The sequence below is a fragment of the Pristiophorus japonicus genome, chromosome 15 (assembly GCF_044704955.1).
Source record: "Pristiophorus japonicus isolate sPriJap1 chromosome 15, sPriJap1.hap1, whole genome shotgun sequence".
NCBI lineage: Eukaryota > Metazoa > Chordata > Chondrichthyes > Pristiophoridae > Pristiophorus > Pristiophorus japonicus.
The window spans coordinates 32,750,150-32,772,969 of record NC_091991.1 but is presented as its reverse complement, the minus strand read 5'-3'; the positions used below and the strand labels follow the sequence as shown (position 1 = coordinate 32,772,969).

Genomic DNA, 22,820 nt, shown 5'->3' with positions numbered 1-22,820 from the left:
TACTGCGCAGTCATTCTGGAGTGTGTCTGGAAGAAATATGCTTATGTTAACTCTGACATCTTAAAGCTGACTTACTGCAAAACCAAAACAATTTTTCCTGTTTTTACAAGGAGAGAAAAAAGAAACAAAATTAAGTGTCACAATGAACAGCCTCAACGAGCCATTAAACAAAAGTAAACATGTCAACTTTAAAACGACTGTTTGTTGCAAAACAGAAAGGGTATAGAGGGACATTCCACTGTGGGAAGTCTATTGTGAACAAACACAAATGCCAATTCAAAATAAAAAAGCTAACACAAGAACACAATATTCTTGTGACTTTCACAGAGCCTGTTGTGAAAACGAAAGTGTTCAGTGATGTGCAATTACCTAGCAGAGCTGCAGTCTTACTCAGTCCCCGCAGCTGATCATAAAAGGTCTTCCAATTCGGTATCATCAATTGCAGTACCAGGCAGCCTGTGCGCCTACCAATCGAAGCCATCTGGCTTGTGTCAAGCCTGTGGGTCAGGCAGCTACAGTGCAACAGGAAGAGAGGCAGTGATGTCACTCTGCAGGTCAGGCAAAGAACAAGGATGTATTTTGCAATTAATAGGCAGTGTGCCCCAGTACTGGGGTTCCAGCATGCTTGAACTGGGTGATTTATGGTTAATATAATCTGTCCACGATGCTGGTAAAACAGGTGCCATCTACTGGTGAAAGCGAGCATTACAAAGCAGGATTAGTAGTTTTGCATATATGTACATTATGCACGAGGTTATTCTTGTGCACATTTCACCAGTAATGTACGTGTGTTCACACTGCACAACCAATCATGCCAAACCCAATGAACTTTCACAGGTTTACATTTGCATCCTCGATTAATGCCTTTGTTGCTGTTATTTTAATGAATAGCATGGACCAGTAAACAATAGGGTTAAATGAAGGACCTTCATCTACCACGACAACTCAGTAAGTAAATGCATGTAGACATTCCTAGATCAAGTCCATGAACTGTCTTGAGTTGGCTAATGCCAGGCAACAGTGCTTTAATTGATATCAATGTCTCCAAGAAAATGGGGGCGGGAAGGATAATAAATTCAGCCAGGGATCCCATTCGCTATCCTGTAATATCTGCATGAGTGTGAATGGCAGGAGAGGACAGGATCAGGCTGAACTAACATGTCCCTCATCATTGAATCGCCTGACAACATTCACTTTCAGAGGCCACCTTTGCCTTGCGAGGACCACATGCAAAGGTTTTGTGTTTGAAGAGTGGATCCGTGTTAGTCCCTTCCCACACGCAAATAAGGGATCTAAAGCCCATTTGATGTTTCCTTTACTAACCTGATTTGGTCTGAACACAGCTAGCGGTGGGCAAGCTGTGTTCAGGAAAACCAGGTCTACATACGGCCTACAACGGTCCTTAAAGGCTGCCATCACAAGACTAAGCTTAAAAAGTACTTGTCTGAATGTGGAGCCAGGAGCAACCACCTCAGCCCCCATCCCCAAATCGTCCCACCGAAATTTAACATTATATAAATGGATATAAAAATACTTCATACGAGTTATAAAAATATACCCATGGAGTTCTGTAAACTCCTCTAAATTATATATAAGCACCTTTTCATATATAATTAAATTCATTTTGCATTAATTTGTTTATTTTAAATAAATACACCTTTTATTCCCAATCCTCTAAAATTATACAAGCCCTTTTTATGTATACACAATTTAATCTTATTTTTTCAATTAATTAGATTAATTTAATTTAAATTTATAAACTGCATATCCTCTAAGGATAAGGGGTAAGCCATTTAGGACCGAGATGAGGAGAAACTTCTTCACCCAGAGAGTGGTGAACCTGTGGAATTCTCGACCACAGAAAGTTGTTGAGGCCAATTCACTAAATATATTCAAAAAGGAGTTAGATGAAGTCCTTACTACTAGGGGGATCAAGAGAAAGCAGGAATGGGGTACTGAAGTTGCATGTTCAGCCATGAACTCATTGAATGGCGGTGCAGGCTAGAAGGGCCGAATGGCCTACTCCTGCACTTATTTTCTATGTTTCTATGTTTCTATATGGAATCACTTTCACATGTATTTATTTGTAGCCAGCATTTAAAATATTCCAAACTTACTCAATAATCACTCTACATTACATCATAAATGCTCCTTTCCTTAAAACAGCAAAATCTCCAAATCACCATGAATAATGCCATGGAAGATCAGCCAGCATATATAAAAGTTTTACATCTGGCACGTCACATTCCCAATCTCCAAATATTTCTCCAATTTTCCCCTAAAAGATACAATCGTCTCAATGCCAACCATTCCCTGTGGCAAAGCATTCCATGTTCCAACAGCCATCTGAGTAAAGAAATTTCTCCCAACATCTTTCCTCGCTCTCTTAAGTGATAATTTTAAACTGATGACTCATCACGAACTCTCCAATTAGAGAAAAATTATCTTTCCTTATTCAGCCTATCAAAGCCCTTCATAATTTTAAAAACCAACCAAATCTTCAGTCTTTTCTGTTGCAAAATACTTATGGATAATACTCTAGTGAATACAAGTTACAACTTCATTCAACATCACCATTTCTTCAAGATTAAATCCAATAACTTTTGTAAATGGAAGAGACTAAAATATAGTTTTATCCCAAGTAACATTGCGTTGCCTCCAAAATTTGATGAATATAGGGCTGGAATTTGAAGGGTGTCAGCAGGCGCAATCGGTGACGGGTTGGGTGGAAGTGTGTTTTTTTTCTTCCCCTCAACGGGTCGGGACCCCGCTGTGAACCTGCCGCCATACGCCTTTCCTCGATGTCGGGTCTGTCAGCACGGAGCAGACCCGACACACTGCAGCGGGTTCACAGCAGGGAACGCAATTCAGTTAATTAATGGCTTGTTTACAGCTGCTTAAGAATGAATTTCAGCTCACCACCTGCATTTGACAGCTCGCCCATGGGGTCCACGCTGGTCATGGACCATGTCTTGGGAAGCTGAGGTGGGAGTTCAGTGGCCATTGAATCAGCTGTTGAGTTGACAGCTTCAAATGTATAGTAAAAGTTCCCACCTTACAGAGATATCTTCTCTCAGCCACAAACTCTTCCTCACTGCATTTTCACAACAGATTCACCATGCTGCAAGTCTTTAGACCAGTCCTCACCCAGTCTGTCCTCATTACCTCGCTCACCATTGACAGATTGCTTCTGTCATCTCAACTTCAGCTGCCATCTATTCCATCAGCATGGTTGCCCTTTATACTCTCTCACCTTGGTCCTCAGAATCCCCCCCACAATCAACCCCAACACCACGAACCTCTGCAATCACCTGATGCTACACAAGACAGAGAGCATCAGCACCCGACCACATTGCTGCCCAAAAGGCTAGGGATGGCCTCATCATGGCCAGAATTAATTCACTTGACACTGTACACCCTGGCTGCCCCATGATATACCAGGTTGGCACAACCCATACCATCACTATAAAGCATCCCTACAATGTCCAACCCATTCCTTTCACACTCACCACCGTTGTAGGGGTACCGTTAGGTCTCACCATTCACTGCATCTCACTAAGCCACTATCAAAAGATGCTCACAAATCTGCCCAAGAACACAAAAGTCTGGAGTTTCTGTTCTGATCATTTCGGGGCGGTAATGGTGGCAGGGCGGTAAAATTTGCACCAGGAAATGGTTTGCGTCTGCAGCCACAGAAATTGCCATCTGGACCCTGAGTGTGGAGCGGAGCACTATGGGAGACATTACGCACCTCTTTTAGGGTGCAAGGCCAACTGAGCAACTGAAAATCTGTTGTTAAAGAGCTGGTCTCGGAGCACCCCAAGAGAGACTTCCATGGGGAAAAAAACTCCCCACAAAACACACAGAAAACATTCCCAATACCTTGCCCACCCCACATTGGGATCAATTGTAAGGATAAAAATAAACAAAACTCAAACTTACCTCATAGATTACTTCCCTCATTCACTGCCACCGGGACAGTTGACTGCCTGGTTTTCCAGGCGGTCGCACTATGACGTACCACGGAGCACTAGAGGGTTGGCATCCAACAAGAATTGATGTGTTGTCGAAACTGGTGGGGATCCGAGGGACTACCTATGATGATGATGATGATCCCACACCAGCTCGACATTCCCGGGCGGTGCTGCCCAGCGCCCCCCGAAAACCAGCAACTAATTTACTGGCGGGGCGCCGAGTGCTGGCCGCCCACCCGGAAACCATCCCCGCCGCCATTACTACCCCTCCGAGGCGTGAACAGAGGCAGCAACATAGCAAAAGTCCAGCCCAAAGTGTTCAAATATAAAGGTTTCAATGTTTTACACCACATTAACAGAAACTTTACATGAACATTGAATAAAACACACAAGTGCCTACCCTTGTATGTTGTTAGTTGGTATGATTGCACTCTGATGAGGGCGAGTGTGAGGGGTGGCTAGTGAGATGACGATGTGATAATGTAGAGAGAGGGATGGATAGGTGGAGGTGCAAGGTAAGTTGCTGTGAGTAAGGATGTGCAGAGATAGGGTAGGGAAGGCAGAGTGATGGGGATGTGATGAGAGGCACAGCAAGAGGAGGTTGAGTGTGGCTTTGTATTAACGTTTCGTGATCTACTGAGATCATTGAAACATTTACGGCACTGCAGGCAGGTCCTCCTGACCACAACCCTGCTTGTGCCCTCCTCTACAATGTGCAACCAGGCTATGTTGATCTCCTGGGGAGGTCTCTGGGAAGGGAAGAGGACCTCCCTATGTGCTGTGACTCCCTCAATTACCATATGGAGGGACTCATGAGAGTCAGGGTGTAGCCCTGCACCTCTATGCAGTGCTCGGCAGTGTTTGCAGCACCTCAGTGCTGTAGAGCATGGACAGCACAAACGTCACCAGACCCGCTTCCTCTAATAGGCCGGGTAACGTGCTAGGCGGGCTTAGCAAGCCGATCAAGGGAAATTCATTCAGAGGCCGGGATGGAGCCAGCAGCAATGGGGGACCCGCCACCGATATCGCCGCCAGAGACCCACCGAGCTTAGCAAAAGCGCGGCCATAGTGTCACCCGGAGTTGCAGAAAACCTCTTCAAAGGACAACTGCATCCTAAATGGGCTTATAGACACTAAATTTATTATAAAGTTTTGGAAGGAGATTTCAAGTACAATTCAGCGATATGAATTCTAAAATAACACTTACATTAACTCATTTAAAAAAAGGAAAACACAGGGATCCTCATCTACATCATCAGGACTACCTTTCTAAATACAGGAGGTTGTATGGTGTGATCCATGTGAAACCCTGCTGACTCAGGATTCGGTTTCAACCTTCGAGTGTGTGCTATGGTGGGCAACGAGTCAGAATGGCAGATTGATGACATAGTCATGAATTTTCTGTCAAAACAGACTGAGCATTTTTCTGCTGCAGAATGTTTCAAAGTAGAGTGTTAAAGAAACTCACAGAACCAGATAACCTTTCTAAATTGAAGCAGAAATAAAGAGAAGAAAAAGGAATATTAATATTTGTCTAAGAGGGCAAAATGCAGGAGGGAATGAAGTGTAATTGGTGCTCATTTCCATTAATTATTAATCCGAATACTGTAAGTTCTACTATTACAACTACTTGGAGGGTATAATTGAAGCCACCATTGATCTGACTTTAAGAGAGACAATAATGTGCATAAAGCATCTGGGGCAGTGGAAGTGTTCCGTTTCAGTATATAGAGACTATTGATTACACACCTGTTGTAGCTTTTGTTTTGTGCGATCTGCGCCAGCAACAGATTGCAAGCCGGCGGCTTCTGGTATCCATAGTGCCCGCCTGAAACAAGTGTCAGGCGCCTTGAATACGTAATTCAGGGTCTCAACCCCTGTTTAGGCCCCTGCTCCAAATTTAGCATCAACTGGGCTGAGCATGTGCCACTGTCTCGGGCTAAACCAGACTGTTCACAACCTTGTTAGGCTTCAGATGCCATATCGCTCCAATGCTATGTTTACTTACATTCTGTAACTATTGCCCGCCTCCACCCCACTTCAACCCTTCTGCCGCTGAAATCTTAATAAATATCTTTGTCATCTCGGAGCTCAACTACTCCAACATTCTCCTTGCTGGCCTGTCATCCTCCACAAGTTCCAACTTGTCTAAAGCTCTGCTGCATTATTCCTGTCCTGGCCTACACTGGTTCCTCATCCCTAATGCCTCAAATTTAAAATGCTTGCCCTTAAATCCCTTCATGATCCTGACCAATCCCAACTCTACAATCACTTCCTGCTCTATATTTCCACCTTTCCCTCCCCCCCCACCCCCCCTGTCCCTTAATTAAACAATTCAGGAAAAAAAATGTTTGTTCCTATTTATAAAATCACATGCTAGATGCTGTAAATCCTTAGGAAATGTTTTCTCAGAGATGCCTACTCCTAAAGCTCAACTTGGGTATCTGGCTGGATTGTGATTATTGAATTGGATTTTGTTGCCCATTTCTTCTGCAAATGCCATTGTAACTTCTGAATGGCTTTAGTTCATGTCAATAATAAGCCCTATCTATCTTCATCTTCGTTCCAGGGGAAGTCCAGAACCAGGGGTCACAGTCTAAGGATAAGGGGCAAGCCATTTAGTACCGAGATGAGGAAAAACGTCTTCACTCAGAGAATTGTGAACCTGTGGAATTCTCTACCACAGAAAGTTGTTGAGGCCAGTTCGTTAGATATATTCAAAAGGGAGTTAGATGTGGCCCTTACAGCTAAAAGGATCAAGGGGTATGGAGAGAAAGCAGGAATGGGGTACTGAAGTTGCATGATCAGCCATGATCATATTGAATGGCGGTGCAGGCTCGAAGGGCTGAATGGCCTACTTCTGCACCTACTTTCTATGTTTCTACGTTTCCAACAACGGTCTCTGTTGACGTTCCCTATTCTCCTCGCAGCAGAATGCACTAGCACAAATTATTTCCTGGCCCACCTGAAGTGTTTCAAATTATTTTTACCCACATCAACACATCGCAAGAGTCATTCCATACCCAGCCTGGTATGGTCGGAAACCCATCCTGTTCACCTTAGTTTGAAGAACATAAAGATAGATTTTGCATCACCTTTACTAAACATCTGCTGACAGTAATAACAAATGTTACATGTTTTTACAATAATACTTCACAAAGCATAGCCCAAAGCAATCAGAAAAGTTACAGGCCAAAACATTTCTAAGGAAATGAATGGCAGATCAATATGGTAGAAATCACATAGGGGTGCTAGAATTTAGACTAGAAAAATCAGGACAGACTAAATATAGCTATAGAACAAACACATTCACCAAATTTGTTTGTAATTCTGCAACAGTACAGATGCTGCCAATAATTTATAAATTAAAAAAACTACTAAAGTCACCCTAATGTGCACATATTGCATCACGGAGTCGAATGACAGTACTTACAGTCAAGAATGAATACTTGCTCTATTCCCAAGATGGCTCTGAGCTTTGATGTCATGTGATGAGCCATAACAGTAACTATATATAAGTAATACAGCCAGTGGTGCTGTCAATCATAACATTCTACTGTTATCTAAAAGGCCTCTCATAGCAAATTATCTGAAGATTAAGTCAAAGCCATTTATAGTTCTAGATTAAAAAAAAATTAGACTTTAACACAAAACTTGCATTTATATAGCGCCTTTAACATAGTAATACATCGCAAGGAGCGTTAAGCAAAATTTGACACTGAGCCACACGTTAGCCCAGGTGACTAAAGAGGTTTAGGGAGCTTAAGACCTGGGCAGCAGAAGGCACAGCCACCAATGGTGGATTTCTTTTCATGTAAAAGCTTGATCAATAACATTTATACCAGGAATGCAAATATATTTGAAAACTTACATATAATTAAGAAAGCATCAATCTCCCTTGTGATTACCAGAGATGCATGGCTTATGCCATTGATTATACTACATAAACTGTAATGCAAAGCACTATTCCAAGTTCCCAAACTACAGCTGTTGGTCTGTTAGTGGTTAACATAGTTTTCCTCCGGTTTGAATCATCAAATTTATCATCAAAGGACAACGAGAAATGAATGTCTAAGGAATGTGAAATTGGGATGTGGTTCCAGGTTAAGATAGCAGAGAACACGGTTTAGGCTAATTAAGGATAGGAAACACAAAAACATAAGGGGGGATACATTATCAGATCATATCCAGGGAGGGATAAAGAAAAGAAAGACATAGATTTATATAGCGCTTTACAGCCAATGAAGTACTTTTTTTGGAGTTGTAATGTGGGAAATGCAGCAGCTGATTTTCGCACAAGCAAGCTCCCACAAACAGCAATGTGATAATGACCAGATAATCTTTTTTGTTGTTATGTTGATTGAGGAATAAATATTGGCCAGGACATCAGGGATAACCCCCCTGCTCTTCTTTGAAATAGTGTCACGGGATCTTTTATGTCCACTTGAGAGGGCAGACGGGGCCTCGGTTTAACGTCTCATCCGAAAGACGGGGAAGGGGAATATAAAATGAGAACAAAATCATGTCAATTACAAAAATGAGGGAGTAATAGTCATTATTTTCTAAAAGAGGGGAGGAATGGGAAGGGACGCCATAACATGTTATACTTCTAAGAAAGTAAGAGCGTGTGTTCAACAACCAAGCCTCATATTATCCTATTTTGAATGCTGATGTGTGTAGCCGGAGTCTGCAAGTTAAGTTGCAGGATATGTAAAGTCTGGTTATATCTTTTCTCAATTACAACTAGCATTTATTTGTGCCTGGTGATCCGAGCAATCCATCAGACATAATGCAAGTTTCATTTGTGCTACTCAGGCAATGATGGAAAGATAACCTAGATGATGAAGTTCAAAAATGTACCACTGACCTCTAGACATCCCTCTTTACAAGAGATAGATACATTTATAACAATTGATGCCAATTATAGGAGTTTACAGTAAGAACTAATTCACTGAAAGTTTGATGCTCCCTTTGTAACATATAAAAATTCAAAGTTGCAGTGCATTATAATTAAGACAGCACACTTAACTGCATATCTACACAGAAGAAACCATTAATTATTTTAAACTGATTTTTGGAATTCTTGCTTACAAAATCTACTTTAGTTTCTCTTAATCGTAACACCCTAACAGGAAGTCAGAATGGTCTCCAAGGATCAAGGTAAAGGAATGTAAAGGGTGTAATGGAGAGAGTCAGGCGCTCTACCCTATTCTTAACACACTTAACATTCCTTCCCCTTTGACCCTAGAGGCCACATTAACTTCCTGTTATGATGCTGTGAAGGGAATAACTTGGTGCCTCAAAACGTGACCAGGTTCAAGTGCTGGTTGTCGAGCTGTGATCTGACTTCATGCACACAAGTGTGTTCACATTCACACAAAAAGGTAATGCAGAAAATATTTTGTTTACCTCCCAATTTGAGCAGAGCCTCAGTGGGCTCCAAAACAGTTCCCTACCATTTTTGTAAAGCCACCCAAACACATGAAGATTACAAGGCCATATAGAATAGACCACCATTTAAAAAGATCTGTAACTTAATCAGGAATTATTCGTGGTGGAATCAATAATATTCTACCACCAAAAGTTATAAGTATTGTAGAAATGGAATTCCACAATTAGAATTGAAATAATATGGGCGGGCTGAACAAATTGTACCTGCATTACCACACACTTGCAGTCTCGCCCTATTTTCTTATAACTGTGTAGGCAGGAGAAGCACAGTTGTAGTGTGCATTACATAGCAGCAGACACAGTAGATTCATTATTTACACCCATCACTCCAGATGACGCAGAAACCTAACAGTGCATTGGGGTTGGATGGATAAAGGGATCAGTTCCTTATTGAAGTAACCTTTGTTTAAAATATGAAAGGATAACAAAAGGAAGTATACCTTCTTTAAAATGATCATGATCATTATTCTTCAATTATTTATTTGTAAAAAGGTGGGACACACAGAAACACTTCAAATTTGTTCAAAAGACTTGCATTTATATAGTGCCTTTCACTACCCGAGGCCGTCCCAAAGCGTTTACAGCCAATTAAGTACTTTTGAAGTGTAGTCAACGTTGTAATGTAGGAAATGCAGCAGCCAATTTGCAAACAGCAAGCCAGATAATCTGTTTTTTAATGATAGTGGGCCCAAGTTTCTGATATCTGCTCTGAACGGCAGACCTCCGAGAGGCCCGCCTATTTTGTGGAATGAAAAGCGCGCCAAAAACTTACCTCGCGATTCTCCGAGTGCAGTAGGCCTGTTCAGCAGTCAGCGCGACACACCACAACAGCGGGGGGACAGAGCTACAGCCCTGGGCCAAAAAGAGTGCTGGCAGCTGCGCGCATATGCAGTGGAGTCTGTGCGCAGTAGCTCCTGGCCCCCAGATTCTGTGTGCGTGTGCTGCTGGCTGTGTGGGAGGGGCCCGAAGCATGCCGACCCGAGCCCTGGCCGAATGGGCTACCCGCTGTAAGTAAGACTGACTGGATATCTCCCCAAGGCAAGAAATATTGGAGGGGTTTCGCAGTGGAGGAGAAAGTCACTGGCCGAATGGACTCACTCATCGTGGCCAGAGTGCCGATTTCCAGCCTGCAGCACGCAGCCCCTAGTCCTGGCCGGGCTCCTGAACGGGTAGGTGAGGTCGGAACTTTTTATTTTTTATTTATTGATTTATTTTTTTAATTTTTAATTTATTGATTTATCATTTATTATTGATGATGGTTCTTTATTTTTAAAAAAGTGAAGTGTTTAATGCTTTGGAAAATCCCCTAACTTCCCTTCCTCCTCCCCCCCTCCACCACCCCACCGCCAATCTCTGGCTACCTGCGCCTAATTCTAAAGTGTACGCAAGGTTTTTCTGAGCATACAAAAGTCGACACTTATTCCGTTCTAAGTTAGTTTGGAGTAACTTTTCGATGCCTAAACTTTTGGAGAAAAAAAACAGAACTAAAATGAAACTAAACTCACTAGAACTGGAGCAAACTAAATGCCGAGAATTGCGATTTGTAAGATACTCCAAACTAAACTAGTTGCTCCAAAAAAAAGATTGTCAGTTTTTAGATATTGTAAAAAATGTTATACTGTAGTTTTACTTCTGAAAGATTTACATTGTTATTTGCCCTGTTTTAGCAAACATATAACACTGATGGAGCTTTCAACACCACAATCATTAAGATTGGAAACTTTATTAATTTGGCATATTTGCCCAGTAAAAGACCATCAGAACTAGTACAAGACAGTTCCAGCTGATATGTAGGTGTCACCTGGCCTGCCCAATGTGAATCATCTATGGTAGAATTGTTCAAGGCATTCCCGACACATTACAAGCCAAATCCAGGTTACGGTTACTACAACCATTCGTTTTCTGGAGTATTTCAGCACAATGGTCACTGCTTCCTCAACACCTGCAGAGAAACGAGAAAGGTGAGAAAAGGCCACCGTCGGGAACCCTTCCCTCAGCTGGAAGCACAGACTTGGGATGGCCAGTATAGCTCGTGTCAGTGTTTACATGGACTGTACAGCTCCGTGTCAGTGTTTACATGGACTGTATAGCTTAGTGTCAGTGTTTACATGGACTGTATAGCTCAGTATCACAGTGCTTACATGGACTGTATAGCTCAGTGTCAGTGTTTACATGGCCTGTATAGCTCAGTGTAGAGGGATGTAATCAGGACCCGGGAGAGGCGTGAGCCCAGGGGCAGCACGGGCCAGTCTACACTGCGATGTGCGCGCGCAGTAGGCCCGTGCACCAGAGCAGGTCTCCAGTCGTCTTGGGTAATCCTTGCCACTGGACCAAGACCTAGTTCTGTCAAGCTTGTGTGGTTGGCTGGTGTGAAACGGCCACCACGCGTTAAAAAATCCACGCACAGGCATCTTCCACCCTTCAAGATGTAGTTCGGGATCTGGAATATTAGGTCCTTCATTAAAATACCTGTGAACTCATCCCTTTTTGGTGTGGAAGCAAGTCATCCTCATTTCGAGGGACTGCCTATGATGATGATGATGATGATGATGATGATGACGACGATGACGATGACGACGACGACGACGACGACGACAAGCCAAATCTCCAAGCGTCAGAAGGGACTGTGTTTAGAACTGGGATGCTACAATCAATAACTGGTGGGCAAGAACTATCTTAAATTAATTGGTCTGATGATTTTATTGTTATTACTAAACATAGGCTAACAGGTAACTTTGAATGCCTTCTGTCCTTTCGAGGATCAGTGCACTTGCACACCTATCATAGGTAATCAGTTATCATCTCAAGAATTAGGGAAGCAAAAATCCAAATGTTAAAAAACACCTGCTGAGAGTATTTCTACAGTATCCCTTTTCATTCATTCCTTTATTTTTTTAAAAAATATTTAAACTGATTTTACATTTTAGCCCATTTCATGATGAACAAACTGAAAAGTTAATCCAAATAGTTTTGTAAAATGGCAACACCCACAAACTATGTTCTTGGAGACATCCCCCCAGAAAACAATTTTTTGAAATAGTAGTCAAAAGTTACAAGCAATACAAGGGCAGGCACAGTTTTGTTTTCTCAATCTTTTAAGTATTTGTATTTTAAAATGGTGGCAACCAATGAGAATAAATTTAAATTTAGCAACCATCAAGTTTTTTATTAAAAATGGTAGGTCATTCAGCCTCTCATGCCTGTTCCACCAATCAATTAGATCATGGCTGATCTGTATCTTAACTCCATTTATTGAGGGTTCTGTAACCCTCAATATCCTTGCCTTACAAAAATCGATCAATCTTTTGAAATTTTCAATTGATCGAGCCTTAACAGCTTTTTAGGGAGAGTGTTCCAGATTTTCACCAGCCTTTGTGTGCAGATGTGCTTTCTGGCATTTAAAATTATTCCTATTTTGTTTAAAACTTCTTCTGATTGCTCAGCGGATCAGTATGCCGCAAAATTGGTACTCTGCCATACAAATCAAGGAAGGTCCCAATTTTTAAACCTGCTATGTGTTGAGTTAGCTCATCAAGCAAGCAGCAAGCCTTGGATGAGTCACACCTGGGCTGCTAAGTGGCAAGTAACATTTGCACCACACAAATGCCAGGCAATGACTATCTCAAGAAAGTCTAACCATCGCCCCATGGCATTCAACAGCATTACTATCGTGAATCCCCCACCATTGACATTCTGGGGTGGGGGAGCGGGGAGGGTCACCATTGACCAGAAACTTAACTGGACCAGTCACATAAATACTGTGGCTACAAGAGCTGGTCAGAGGCTGGGTATTCTGTGGCAAGTGTCTTATCTCCTGACTCCCCAAAGCCTTTCCAACATCTACAAGGCACAAGTCAGGAGTGTGATGGAATACTCCACTTGCCTGGATGAGTACAGCTTCAACAACACTCAAGAAACTCAATACCATCTAGGACATAGCAGCCTGCTTGATTGGCATCCCATCCGCCACCTTAAACATTCACTCCCTCCACCATGGCTACAGTATGTACCATCTACAAGATGCACTGCTGCAACTCGCCAAGGCTTCTTCAGCAGCACCTCCCAAACTCATGACCTCTACTGCCTAGGACAAGGGCAACAAGCGCATGGGAACACCATCACCTCCAAGTTCCCCTCCAAGTCACACACCATCCTGACTTGGAAATATATTGCCGTTCCTTTATTGCAGCCATCAAAATCTTGGAACTCCCTCCCTAACAGCCTTATGGGAGTACCTTCACCAGATAGGACTGTAGCGGTTCAAGAATGTGGCTCACCACCATCTTCTCAAGGGCAATAAATGCTGGCCTGTCAATGAACATTCCATCCCATGAACAGATTTTTAAAAAGTGGTATGTTTGTTGAGGACAGGATTGGGCCTGTCTGTGATGTATCTATCACATGGTTAAATAGCCTGTTCCCAATTATTCTCTAACCTTGCATGGGACAATTTACTAACTTTGACAAGGGTTGTCGAGCCCATACCAAGCACGAGTTGGCATCCTCAGGAATTTGTGAGGGGAAAAAAGGGAGATTTTTTGAATAAAAAAATTGGGAGATTATACTAATCTTGTGAAAAGTTAACAGGAGCTATATACCATAATTATATAGAATATTAAAGACTAATTATAGTGCTCCCGAATAGCTCCACTGGTTAAGACTGAATGTGGCTCAGTCATACAAACCAGGAAGATGCAAGATTTGATCTGCAGAGTGAGCTGGGGTGGCACTATAGTGGGGTTACAATTGGCCACCGTACCAAAACTAGTGGGAGGCAGAAGACTGGGAAGCTTTTAAAAGCCAGCAAAGAACGACTAAAAAATGATTAAGAAAGGGAAAATAGACTATGAAAGTAAACTAGCACAAAGTATAAAAACAGATAGCAAGAGTATATAAAAAGGAAAAGAGTGGCTAAAGTAAATGTTGGTCCCTTAGAGGACGAGACCGGGGAATTAGTAATGGAGAACATGGTTGGTTCCGTTACATACTGCAGGAAACTATAGACCAGTTGGCAGATGGAGTATAATGTTGGAAAGTGTGAGGTCATGCACTTTGTCAGAAAAAAAATCAAAGAGCAAGTTATTATTTAAATGGAGAAAGATATCAAAGTGCCGGAGTACAGCGGGACCTGGGGGTACTTGTGCATGAAACACAAAAGGATAGTATGCAGGTACAGCAAGTGATCAGGAAGGCCAATGGTATCTTGGCCTTTATTGCAAAGGGGATGGAGTATAAAAGCAGGGAAGTCTTGCTACAGCGATACAAGGTTTTGGTGAGGCCACACCTGGAATACTGTGTGCAGTTTTGGTTTCCATATTTACGAAAGGATATACTTGCTTTGGAGGCAGTTCAGAGAAGGTTCACTAGGTTGATTTTGGGGATGAGGAGGTTGACTTATGAGGAAAGATTGAGTAGGCTGAGCCTCTACTCATTGGAGTTCAGAAGAATGAGAGGTGATCTTATCGAAACGTATAAAATTATGAGGGGGCTTGACAAGGTGGATGCAGAGAGGATGTTTCCACTGATGGGGGAGACTAGAACTAGAGGGCATGATCTTAGAATAAGGGGCCGTCCATTTAAAACAGAGATGAGGAGAAATTTCTTCTCTGATGGTTGTAAATCTGTGGAATTCACTGCCTAAGAGAGCTGTGGAAGCTGAGATATTGAATAAATTTAAGACAAAAATAGACAGTTTCTTAAACGATAAGGGGTTATGGGGAGCGGGCGGGAAAGTGGAGCTGAGTCCATGATCAGATCAACCATGATCTTATTGAATGGCGGAGCAGGCTCGAGGGGCCTTATGGCCCACTCCTGTTCCTATTTGTTATGTTCTTATGTACCCCATGGTTGGGTTTGGGAGGGGAAAATTAGCCAGGGTTTCTACTCCTGATTATTGTCCAACGTCCACTGCCAGAGGTGTACAAGCATGGATCTTGAATGGGGTGCAATTAAGCTCCCCTTTGATGAATAGACTGCTGAATCTCACTATTAATGGATGTATATGAATAATCGCCACTTGATCAAGATATTTCTTCTTCTTAGACAGTTCCCCGGAGTCGAGGATGACTTGCGTCGACACTAAAATGAGTTCCAAGATGACTGATGAGACCAATGCAGGATCTACAGTCTCTGTCACAGGTGGGTGGGTGGGGTGCTTGATTTGTCATACGCTCCTTCCGCTGTTTGTACTGGTTCCATTCTTATCTATCTAATCGTAGCCAGAAAATCGCCTGCAATGGCTTCTCTTCCCACTCCCGCATCGTTAGCTCTGGTGTCCCCCAAGCATCTGTTCTTGGCCCCCTCTTATTTATCATCTATATGCTGCCCCTCGGAGATATCATCTGAAAATACGGAGTCAGTTTCCACATGAACGCTGACGACACCCAGCTCTACATTTCCACCACTTCTCTCGACCCCTGCTTGGTCTGTAAATTGTCAGATTGTTTGTCTGACATCCAGTACTGGATGAGCAGAAATGTTCTCCAATTAAATATTGGAAGACCAAAGCAATTATCTTTGGTCCCCGCCACAAACTGCGTTCCCTTAACCACTGACTCCATCCCTCTCCCTCGCTTCAATCTGAGGGTGAACTAGAGTGTTCACAACCTAGGTGTCATATATGACCCTGAAACGAGTTTCCAGCCACATATCCACGATATAACTAAAACCGCCTTTTTCCACCTCCGTAACATCGCCCGCCTCTGCCCCTGCCTCAGCTCTTCTGCTGCTGAAACCCTCATCCATGCCTTTGTTACCTCTAGATTTGACTACTCCAACTCTCTCCTGGCCGGCCTCCCACATTCCACACTACGTAAACTTGAGGTCATCCCGTGTACTAACTCGCGCCATGTCATGATCACCCATCACTCCTGTGCTTTCTGACCTACATTCGCTCCCGGTTAAACAATACCTCGATTTCAAAATTCTCATTCTTGTTTACAAATCACTCCATGGCCTTGCCCCTCCCTATCTCTGTAATCTTTTTCAGCCTCACAGCCCCACAAGATGTCTGCGCTCCTCAAATTCTGGTCTCTTGAACATCCCTCATTATAACTGCTCAACCATCATTGGCCATGCCTTCAGCTGTTTGGGCCCTAACCTCTGGAACTCCCTCCCTAAACATCTCCACCTCTCTACATTCCTTTAAGATGCTCCTTGAAACCTACCTCTTTAAAATGAGCTTATGGTCACCTGCCTTAATTCCTTCTTTTGTGGCTCGGTGTCAAATTTATCTGTTTGGTGCATTTTACTACATTAAAGGCGCTATACCTGTATAAATAAAAGTTATTATTATTATTTGGCTTCCGTGTGCTTCGGCAAAGAAACTAATAATGGAGGCTATCAAAGTCCAAGGAACTGTACCTGAACAAAAGACTCAAATTCTTCAGCTGGGGAGAGAGAAAATTGGTGAGAAAAAAAAAGGAATAGAAAGTATGTCTAACTTTTAATTTTCCTCCTCCCCCATAGGTTTTAATAAAACAAAACATACAGGTACCATTTCATAGAAATGTATTTACATCACAGAAGGAGGCCATTCAGCCCATCATGTCTGTGCCGGCCGAATCCCACTTTCCAGATCTTGGTCCGTAGCCTTGAGGGGTATGGCAATTCAAGTGCACATCCAAGTACTTTTTAAATGCTATGTGGGTTTCTGCCTCTACCACCCTTTTAGGCAGTGAATTCCAAACTCCTACCACCCTCTGGGTGAAAAAATCTCTCCTCAAATCCCCTCTAAACCTTCTATCAATTACTTTGAATCTATGCCCCCTGGTTATTATTGACTCCTCTGCTAAGGGAAATAGCTCCTACCTATCCACTCTATCGAGGCCCCTCATAATTTTATACACCTCAATTAGGTCTCCCCTCGGCCTCCTTTGTTCCAAAGAAAACAACCCCAGCCTAAACAATCTTTGCTCACAGCTAAAATTCTCCAGTCCAGGCAACACCTCGTAAATATCCTCTGTACCCTCTCTAGTGCAATCAGCATGGGTTTTAGTAGGGGAAATGCACCCATTATTAGGGCCAGGGGGGGCTTAAACAGTGGGGGGAGGAAAGAGTGAAGGATGGCAGCAGATGGCCAGAGGGAACTTCGTTCAGAGAGAGCTCCCTGGGGAGCTACCATCCTGTCCACCATCTTGTAAATTGTAACTGTTAAATATGCAGACTATAGATGTACTCTCTGTGTAGTCACTGTATAGTTGCACAAGATGGAGACTTGTTACCTGACGTACTATCAATAAGGCTTACACTGTGTATATACCATGCTGGCACAACTAGAGGGTGCAACTGGTGGAGACCGGGTTTCCTGCCCCTGTGGCAGAGGCTGTCCACCAGAGGGCACTATGGTGGGAGACCTGAGGGTAACCTGCATAGGTGTGCAGGGTCCAGTATAAAAGGCTGCTCACCATGTTTGTGCCTCACTCTGGAGTTTGGAATAAAGGACCAAGGTCACTACAGTTTGAGTACAATAAATTGACTCATGGAGTCATTCATAAGTGCATGACAGATATAACAACTGACGACGAGAATACGGACTTTCACACAATTATGGCTACCTTTGGCACACAAAGACTTTGCAGAGGGTGATGATTGGGATTCCTTCGCGGAAAAGCTTGAGCAATATTTCGTGGCAAACAAACTGGCAGGGGAGACAGACATGTTGGCGGAGAAGTGCAAGCCTATACGGCTGACCAGTTGTGGGCCCGAGGTCTACCACCTCGTCAGGGACTTGCTGGCACCCACGAAGGCCAAGGATAAGACATACGATGAACTGACTGAACTAATTCGTGACCAACTAAAACCAAAACAGAACATCCTCAAGGCCAGGCACAGATTCTACACCCGCCGATTACAAGAACTGATTCCTGTAATCGGCAGTGCTAACGTAAAGGTCTCCTACAATGGAGCGGTGCACAAGCTACCACTCTGGGTGGTACCGGGCGATGGATGGTCCCACGCTGCTCGGCAGGAGCTGGCTGGGAAAGATACGCTGGAACTGGAACGACATCCGAGCGTCATCCGCTAACAATACTTCGTGTGCACAGGTCTTAAACAAATTTCCTTCGCTGTTCGAACCAGGCATCGGGAAATTCCAAGAAGCAAAAGTACAGATCCACCTAATTCCAGGGGCGTGACCCATCCATCACAAGGCGAGAGCAGTACCGTACATGATGAGAGAAAGGGTAGAAATCGAGCTCGACCGGCTACAAAGAGAGGGCATCGTCTCACTGATCGAGTTCAGCGAGTGGACCAGTCCTATTGTCCCAGTTCTCAAAAGGAGACAGCACCGTCAGAATCTGTGGTGATTACAAAGTAACTATCAATCATTTCTCCCTGCAGGACCAATACCCACTACCAAAAACCGACGACCTCTTTGCAATGCTGGCAGGAGGAAAGATGTTCACGAAGCTGGATCTGACTTCAGCCTACATGACACAGGAACTGGAGGAATCATCGAAGGCCCTCACCTGCATCAACATGCACAAAGGTCTTTTTGTTTATAACAGATGCCCGTTTGGAATCCGATCAGCGGCGGCGATATTCCAGAGAAACATGGAAAGTTTACTGAAGTCAGTCTTGCACACCGTGGTCTTCCAGGACGACATCTTGGTCACAGGTCGGAACACAGTCGAGCATCTGCAGAACCTGGAGGAGGTTCTTAGTCGGCTCAACCGCGTGGGGCTCAGGTTAAAACGCTCGAAGTGCGTTTTCCTGGTGCCTGAAAGGGAGTTCCTGGGAAGGAGGATTGCGGCGGAAGGCATCAGGCCCACCAACGCGAAGACAGAGGCAATCAAGAATGCACCGAGGCCACAGAACGTGACGGAGCTGCGGTCGTTTCTGGGACTCTTGAACTACTTTGGTAACTTCTTACTGGGTCTCAGCACCCTGCGAGAACCACTACATGTCTTAATACGAAAAGGAGGCAAATGGGTTTGGGGCAAAAGCCAAGAAAATGCCTTTGTAAAAGCGAGAAAATTGTTATGCTCAAACAAATTGCTTGTGTTGTATGATCCATGTAAGCGTTTGGTACTAGCATGTGATGCGTCGTCATATGGCGTCGGGTGTGTATTGCAACAAGCCAATGATTTCGGGAAACTGCAACCAGTTGCTTATGCATCAAGGAGTCTGTCTAAGGCCGAGAAAGCCTACAGCATGATCGAAAAAGAAGCGTTAGCGTGTGTCTATGGGATAAAGAAAATGCATCAATACGTTTGGGCTAAAATGTGAATTGGAAACTGACCATAAGCCACTTATATCCCTGTTTTCCGAGAGCAAAGGGATAAATACCAATGCGTCGGCCCACATCCAGAGATGGGCACTCACGTTGTCTGCATACAACTACGCCATCCGCCACAGGCCAGGCACAGAAAACTGCGCCGATGCTCTCAGTAGGCTGCCATTGCCCACCACGAGGGTGGAAATGGCGCAGCCTGCAGATCTAGCCATGGTTATAGAAGCATTTGAGAGTGAGCAATCACCCATCACTGCCCGGAAGATCAAAACCTGGACAAGCCAGGACCCCTTATTATCTCTAGTCAAAAGCGGTGTGCTTCATGGGAGCTCGTCCAGTGTCCCAGTGGAAATGCAGGAAGAGATAAAGCCGTTCCAACGGCACAAAAAAGAAATGTCTATACAGGCAGACTGCCTTCTGTGGGACAATCGAGTAGTGGTCCCCAAGAAGGGTAGAGACACCTTCATCAATGACCTCCACAGTACCCACTCAGGCATCGTAATGATGAAAGTAATAGCCAGATCCCATGTGTGGTGGCCCAGCATCGATGCAGACTTAAGAGTCCTGCATTCACAGTTGTTATACATGCTCGCAGTTAAGCAATGTACCCAGGGAGGCGGCGCTAAGTTTATGGTCTTGGCCCTCCAAACTGTGGTCTAGGGTACACGTCGACAATGCAGGCCCATTCTTGGGTAAAACGTTCCTTGTGGTTGTAGACGCGTACTCCAAGTAGATTGAATCTGAAATAATGTCGGCCAGCACGTCCACTGCCACCACTGAAAGCTTGCGGGACATGTTTGCCACACATGGCTTACCCGATGTCCTGGTGAGCGACAACGGGCCATGTTTTACAAGTGCTGAGTTCAAAGAATTCATGACCCGTAACGGGATCAAACATGTCACATCTGCCCTGTTTAAACCAGTGTCCAATGGTCAGGCAGAGAGAGCAGTGCAAACCATCAAGCAAGGCTTGAAGAGGGTAACTGAAGGCTCACTGCAGACTCACCTATCCCGAGTCCTGCTTATCTACCGCACGAGACCCCACTCACTCACTGGGATCCCACCTGCTGCCTGCTCTCTACCTGTTCACCCTTATCTACATGAACAGGTAGAGAGCAGGCGGCTTCAACAAAGTGCATACTATGATAGCGCAAATGTGTCATGTGAGATTGAAATCAATGATCCTGTATTTGTTTTAAATTATGACAAGGTCCCAAGTGGCTTCCCGGCACTGTCGTGGTCAAAGAGGGGAGCAGGGTGTTTCGGGTCAAACTTTCAAATGGACTCATTCACCGGAAACACTTGGATCAAATCAAACTCAGATTCACGGACTACCCTGAGCAACCCACCTTGGACCCTACCATTTTTGATCCCCCAACACACAGCAGTGACAACCGACACCACGGTTAACCACGAAGCAGAACCCATCATCCATAGCAGCCCTGCAGGGTCCAACACACCAGGCAGCCCAGCAAGGCCAGCTGCACAGCAGCCCAGCGAGGGCCCAACAAATGACTCAATAACACCAGCTTTCACACTGAGACGATCAACCAGGGCAAGAAGGGCCCCAGATCGTCTCACATTGTAAACAGTTACACTATTGACTTTAGGGGAGAATGTTATGTATCTGGACTTGTATATACTCTGTACAGCCACCAGAGGGCTCATTCCCCGGAGTCCCAAAGGATTTCATAATCCCTTGGGAGCACAGGTATTTAAGAGTGCTTCACAGGTTGGAGAGGCACTCTGGAGACCTGCAATAAAAGACTAAGGTCACACTTTATTTTGAGCTCACAGTTTTCAGTCTGACTCTTTCTCCATACACTACAGTTCCAGTCTTCATGGAAGTGGACACGGGAGCGAGCCAGTCAGTGATGAGCCAGGATGCCTTTGAGAGGCTATGGAACGAAAAACGACCCGAGCTGGTTCCATTACAGGAAAAGTTGCACACCTACACCAAGGAGCTGATCCCAGTCCTTTGTAGTGCAGATGTAAGTGTAATCCATAATGGCGTAGTGCACAAGTTACCTCTGTGGATTGTTTAGGTGATGGTTCAATGCTACTCGGAAGAAGGTGGATGGGGAAGATCCAGTGGAAATGGGAAGACCTCTTCACTCCAGCAATCGATGTCCCCCCGTGCTCAGAGGCAGAGCAAAACCTCACTTTTGCTTGGGCCAGGCACCAGAGAACAGACCAGCGCAGCACCTGAGGCACAGCCCGTCCATCACAATGACAATGATCCAACCGGAACGACCTAAAAGTACCTTCCTGGCTCCAGTGGCAGGACTCCTGGGGAGGAAAATCGCATTCACAGGCACTCTTCCAGCTTTTGTGGCAAAATCGTGGGAGAAAAGGATCAAGGCAGTCGACCTCGAGGACAGAGGCAAGATGGCGTCCCTGCTGCAGCAAGGTGCAGCGTGGCTGAAAAATAAAGATGGCCACAGCCATATCACGAGGTGCAACGCTGAGGGATCAACACGTGTTGTCTAACAAAGGATTTGATTGAGGTAAAGCCAGTAGAGTTCTCTTAAAGGACACCTGCAACCAACTGAACTTAGATACATTGTATGCATGGCAATTAGTGTAACGAACCGATGAAGATTGTGAACAAAATGTTGCGAGATGTCGGTACTATTCCTAATGTAAAGAACAAAATGTTGTTGCGAGATGTCGGGAACAGCCAGGTCCCCAACAGCGTTAGGAGAGCATGCAGAAAATTCTGCAGCCCTCAAAGGAGGACAGGGAGGCCACACACACCTGTGGCTCTGCCCATCACTAGGCAATGGCAAAGGCCGTGAGTCCTGGCTAGGTGAGCGAACCAAGCCCACCCCGCTAGCAGGGGACGCAGCGCTGCTATCAGACGACTAGGACCCCGATCGGTTGCTCTGGAACCTGTGTCCTCGCATACCTGTACTGCTACCTCAGTACTGACCATGACGGAACCATGAATGCAATCTACCCAATCCTGGTGCATGACTGCAAAATGTAATGAATGTAAGTCACTGAACCAAGGTGTCAAAATACAAACTGTAACTTCCTTTCTTTGTACTTGCACTGTGTCCGATCCTGTATGTTAATGTAATGGGCCTGCTGCATGATCTCGCTGTGGGGGGGTTGGGGGGGGGGGGGGGGGGGAGGGGGAGGGGTGAGAAATGGATGTATGG

General features: G+C 44.4%; 1 protein-coding gene across 4 annotated transcripts in view; it reads right to left on the bottom strand.

The window, feature by feature from the left end:
• The window catches only part of msrb3 (methionine sulfoxide reductase B3), a 115,100-nt gene that overhangs the window by 76,171 nt on the left and 16,109 nt on the right, over window positions 1-22,820 (bottom strand). The window contains exon 1 of one of the 4 annotated variants that reach the window (XM_070901608.1): window positions 370-512. The exons of the other annotated variants lie outside the window; for them this stretch is intronic. Within the exon in view, the coding sequence (XP_070757709.1) occupies window positions 370-481 (112 nt within the window). The 5' untranslated portion in view covers window positions 482-512. Of the gene's footprint in view, window positions 1-369; window positions 513-22,820 lie in introns of those variants that run through there. 4 annotated transcript variants of the gene reach the window in all.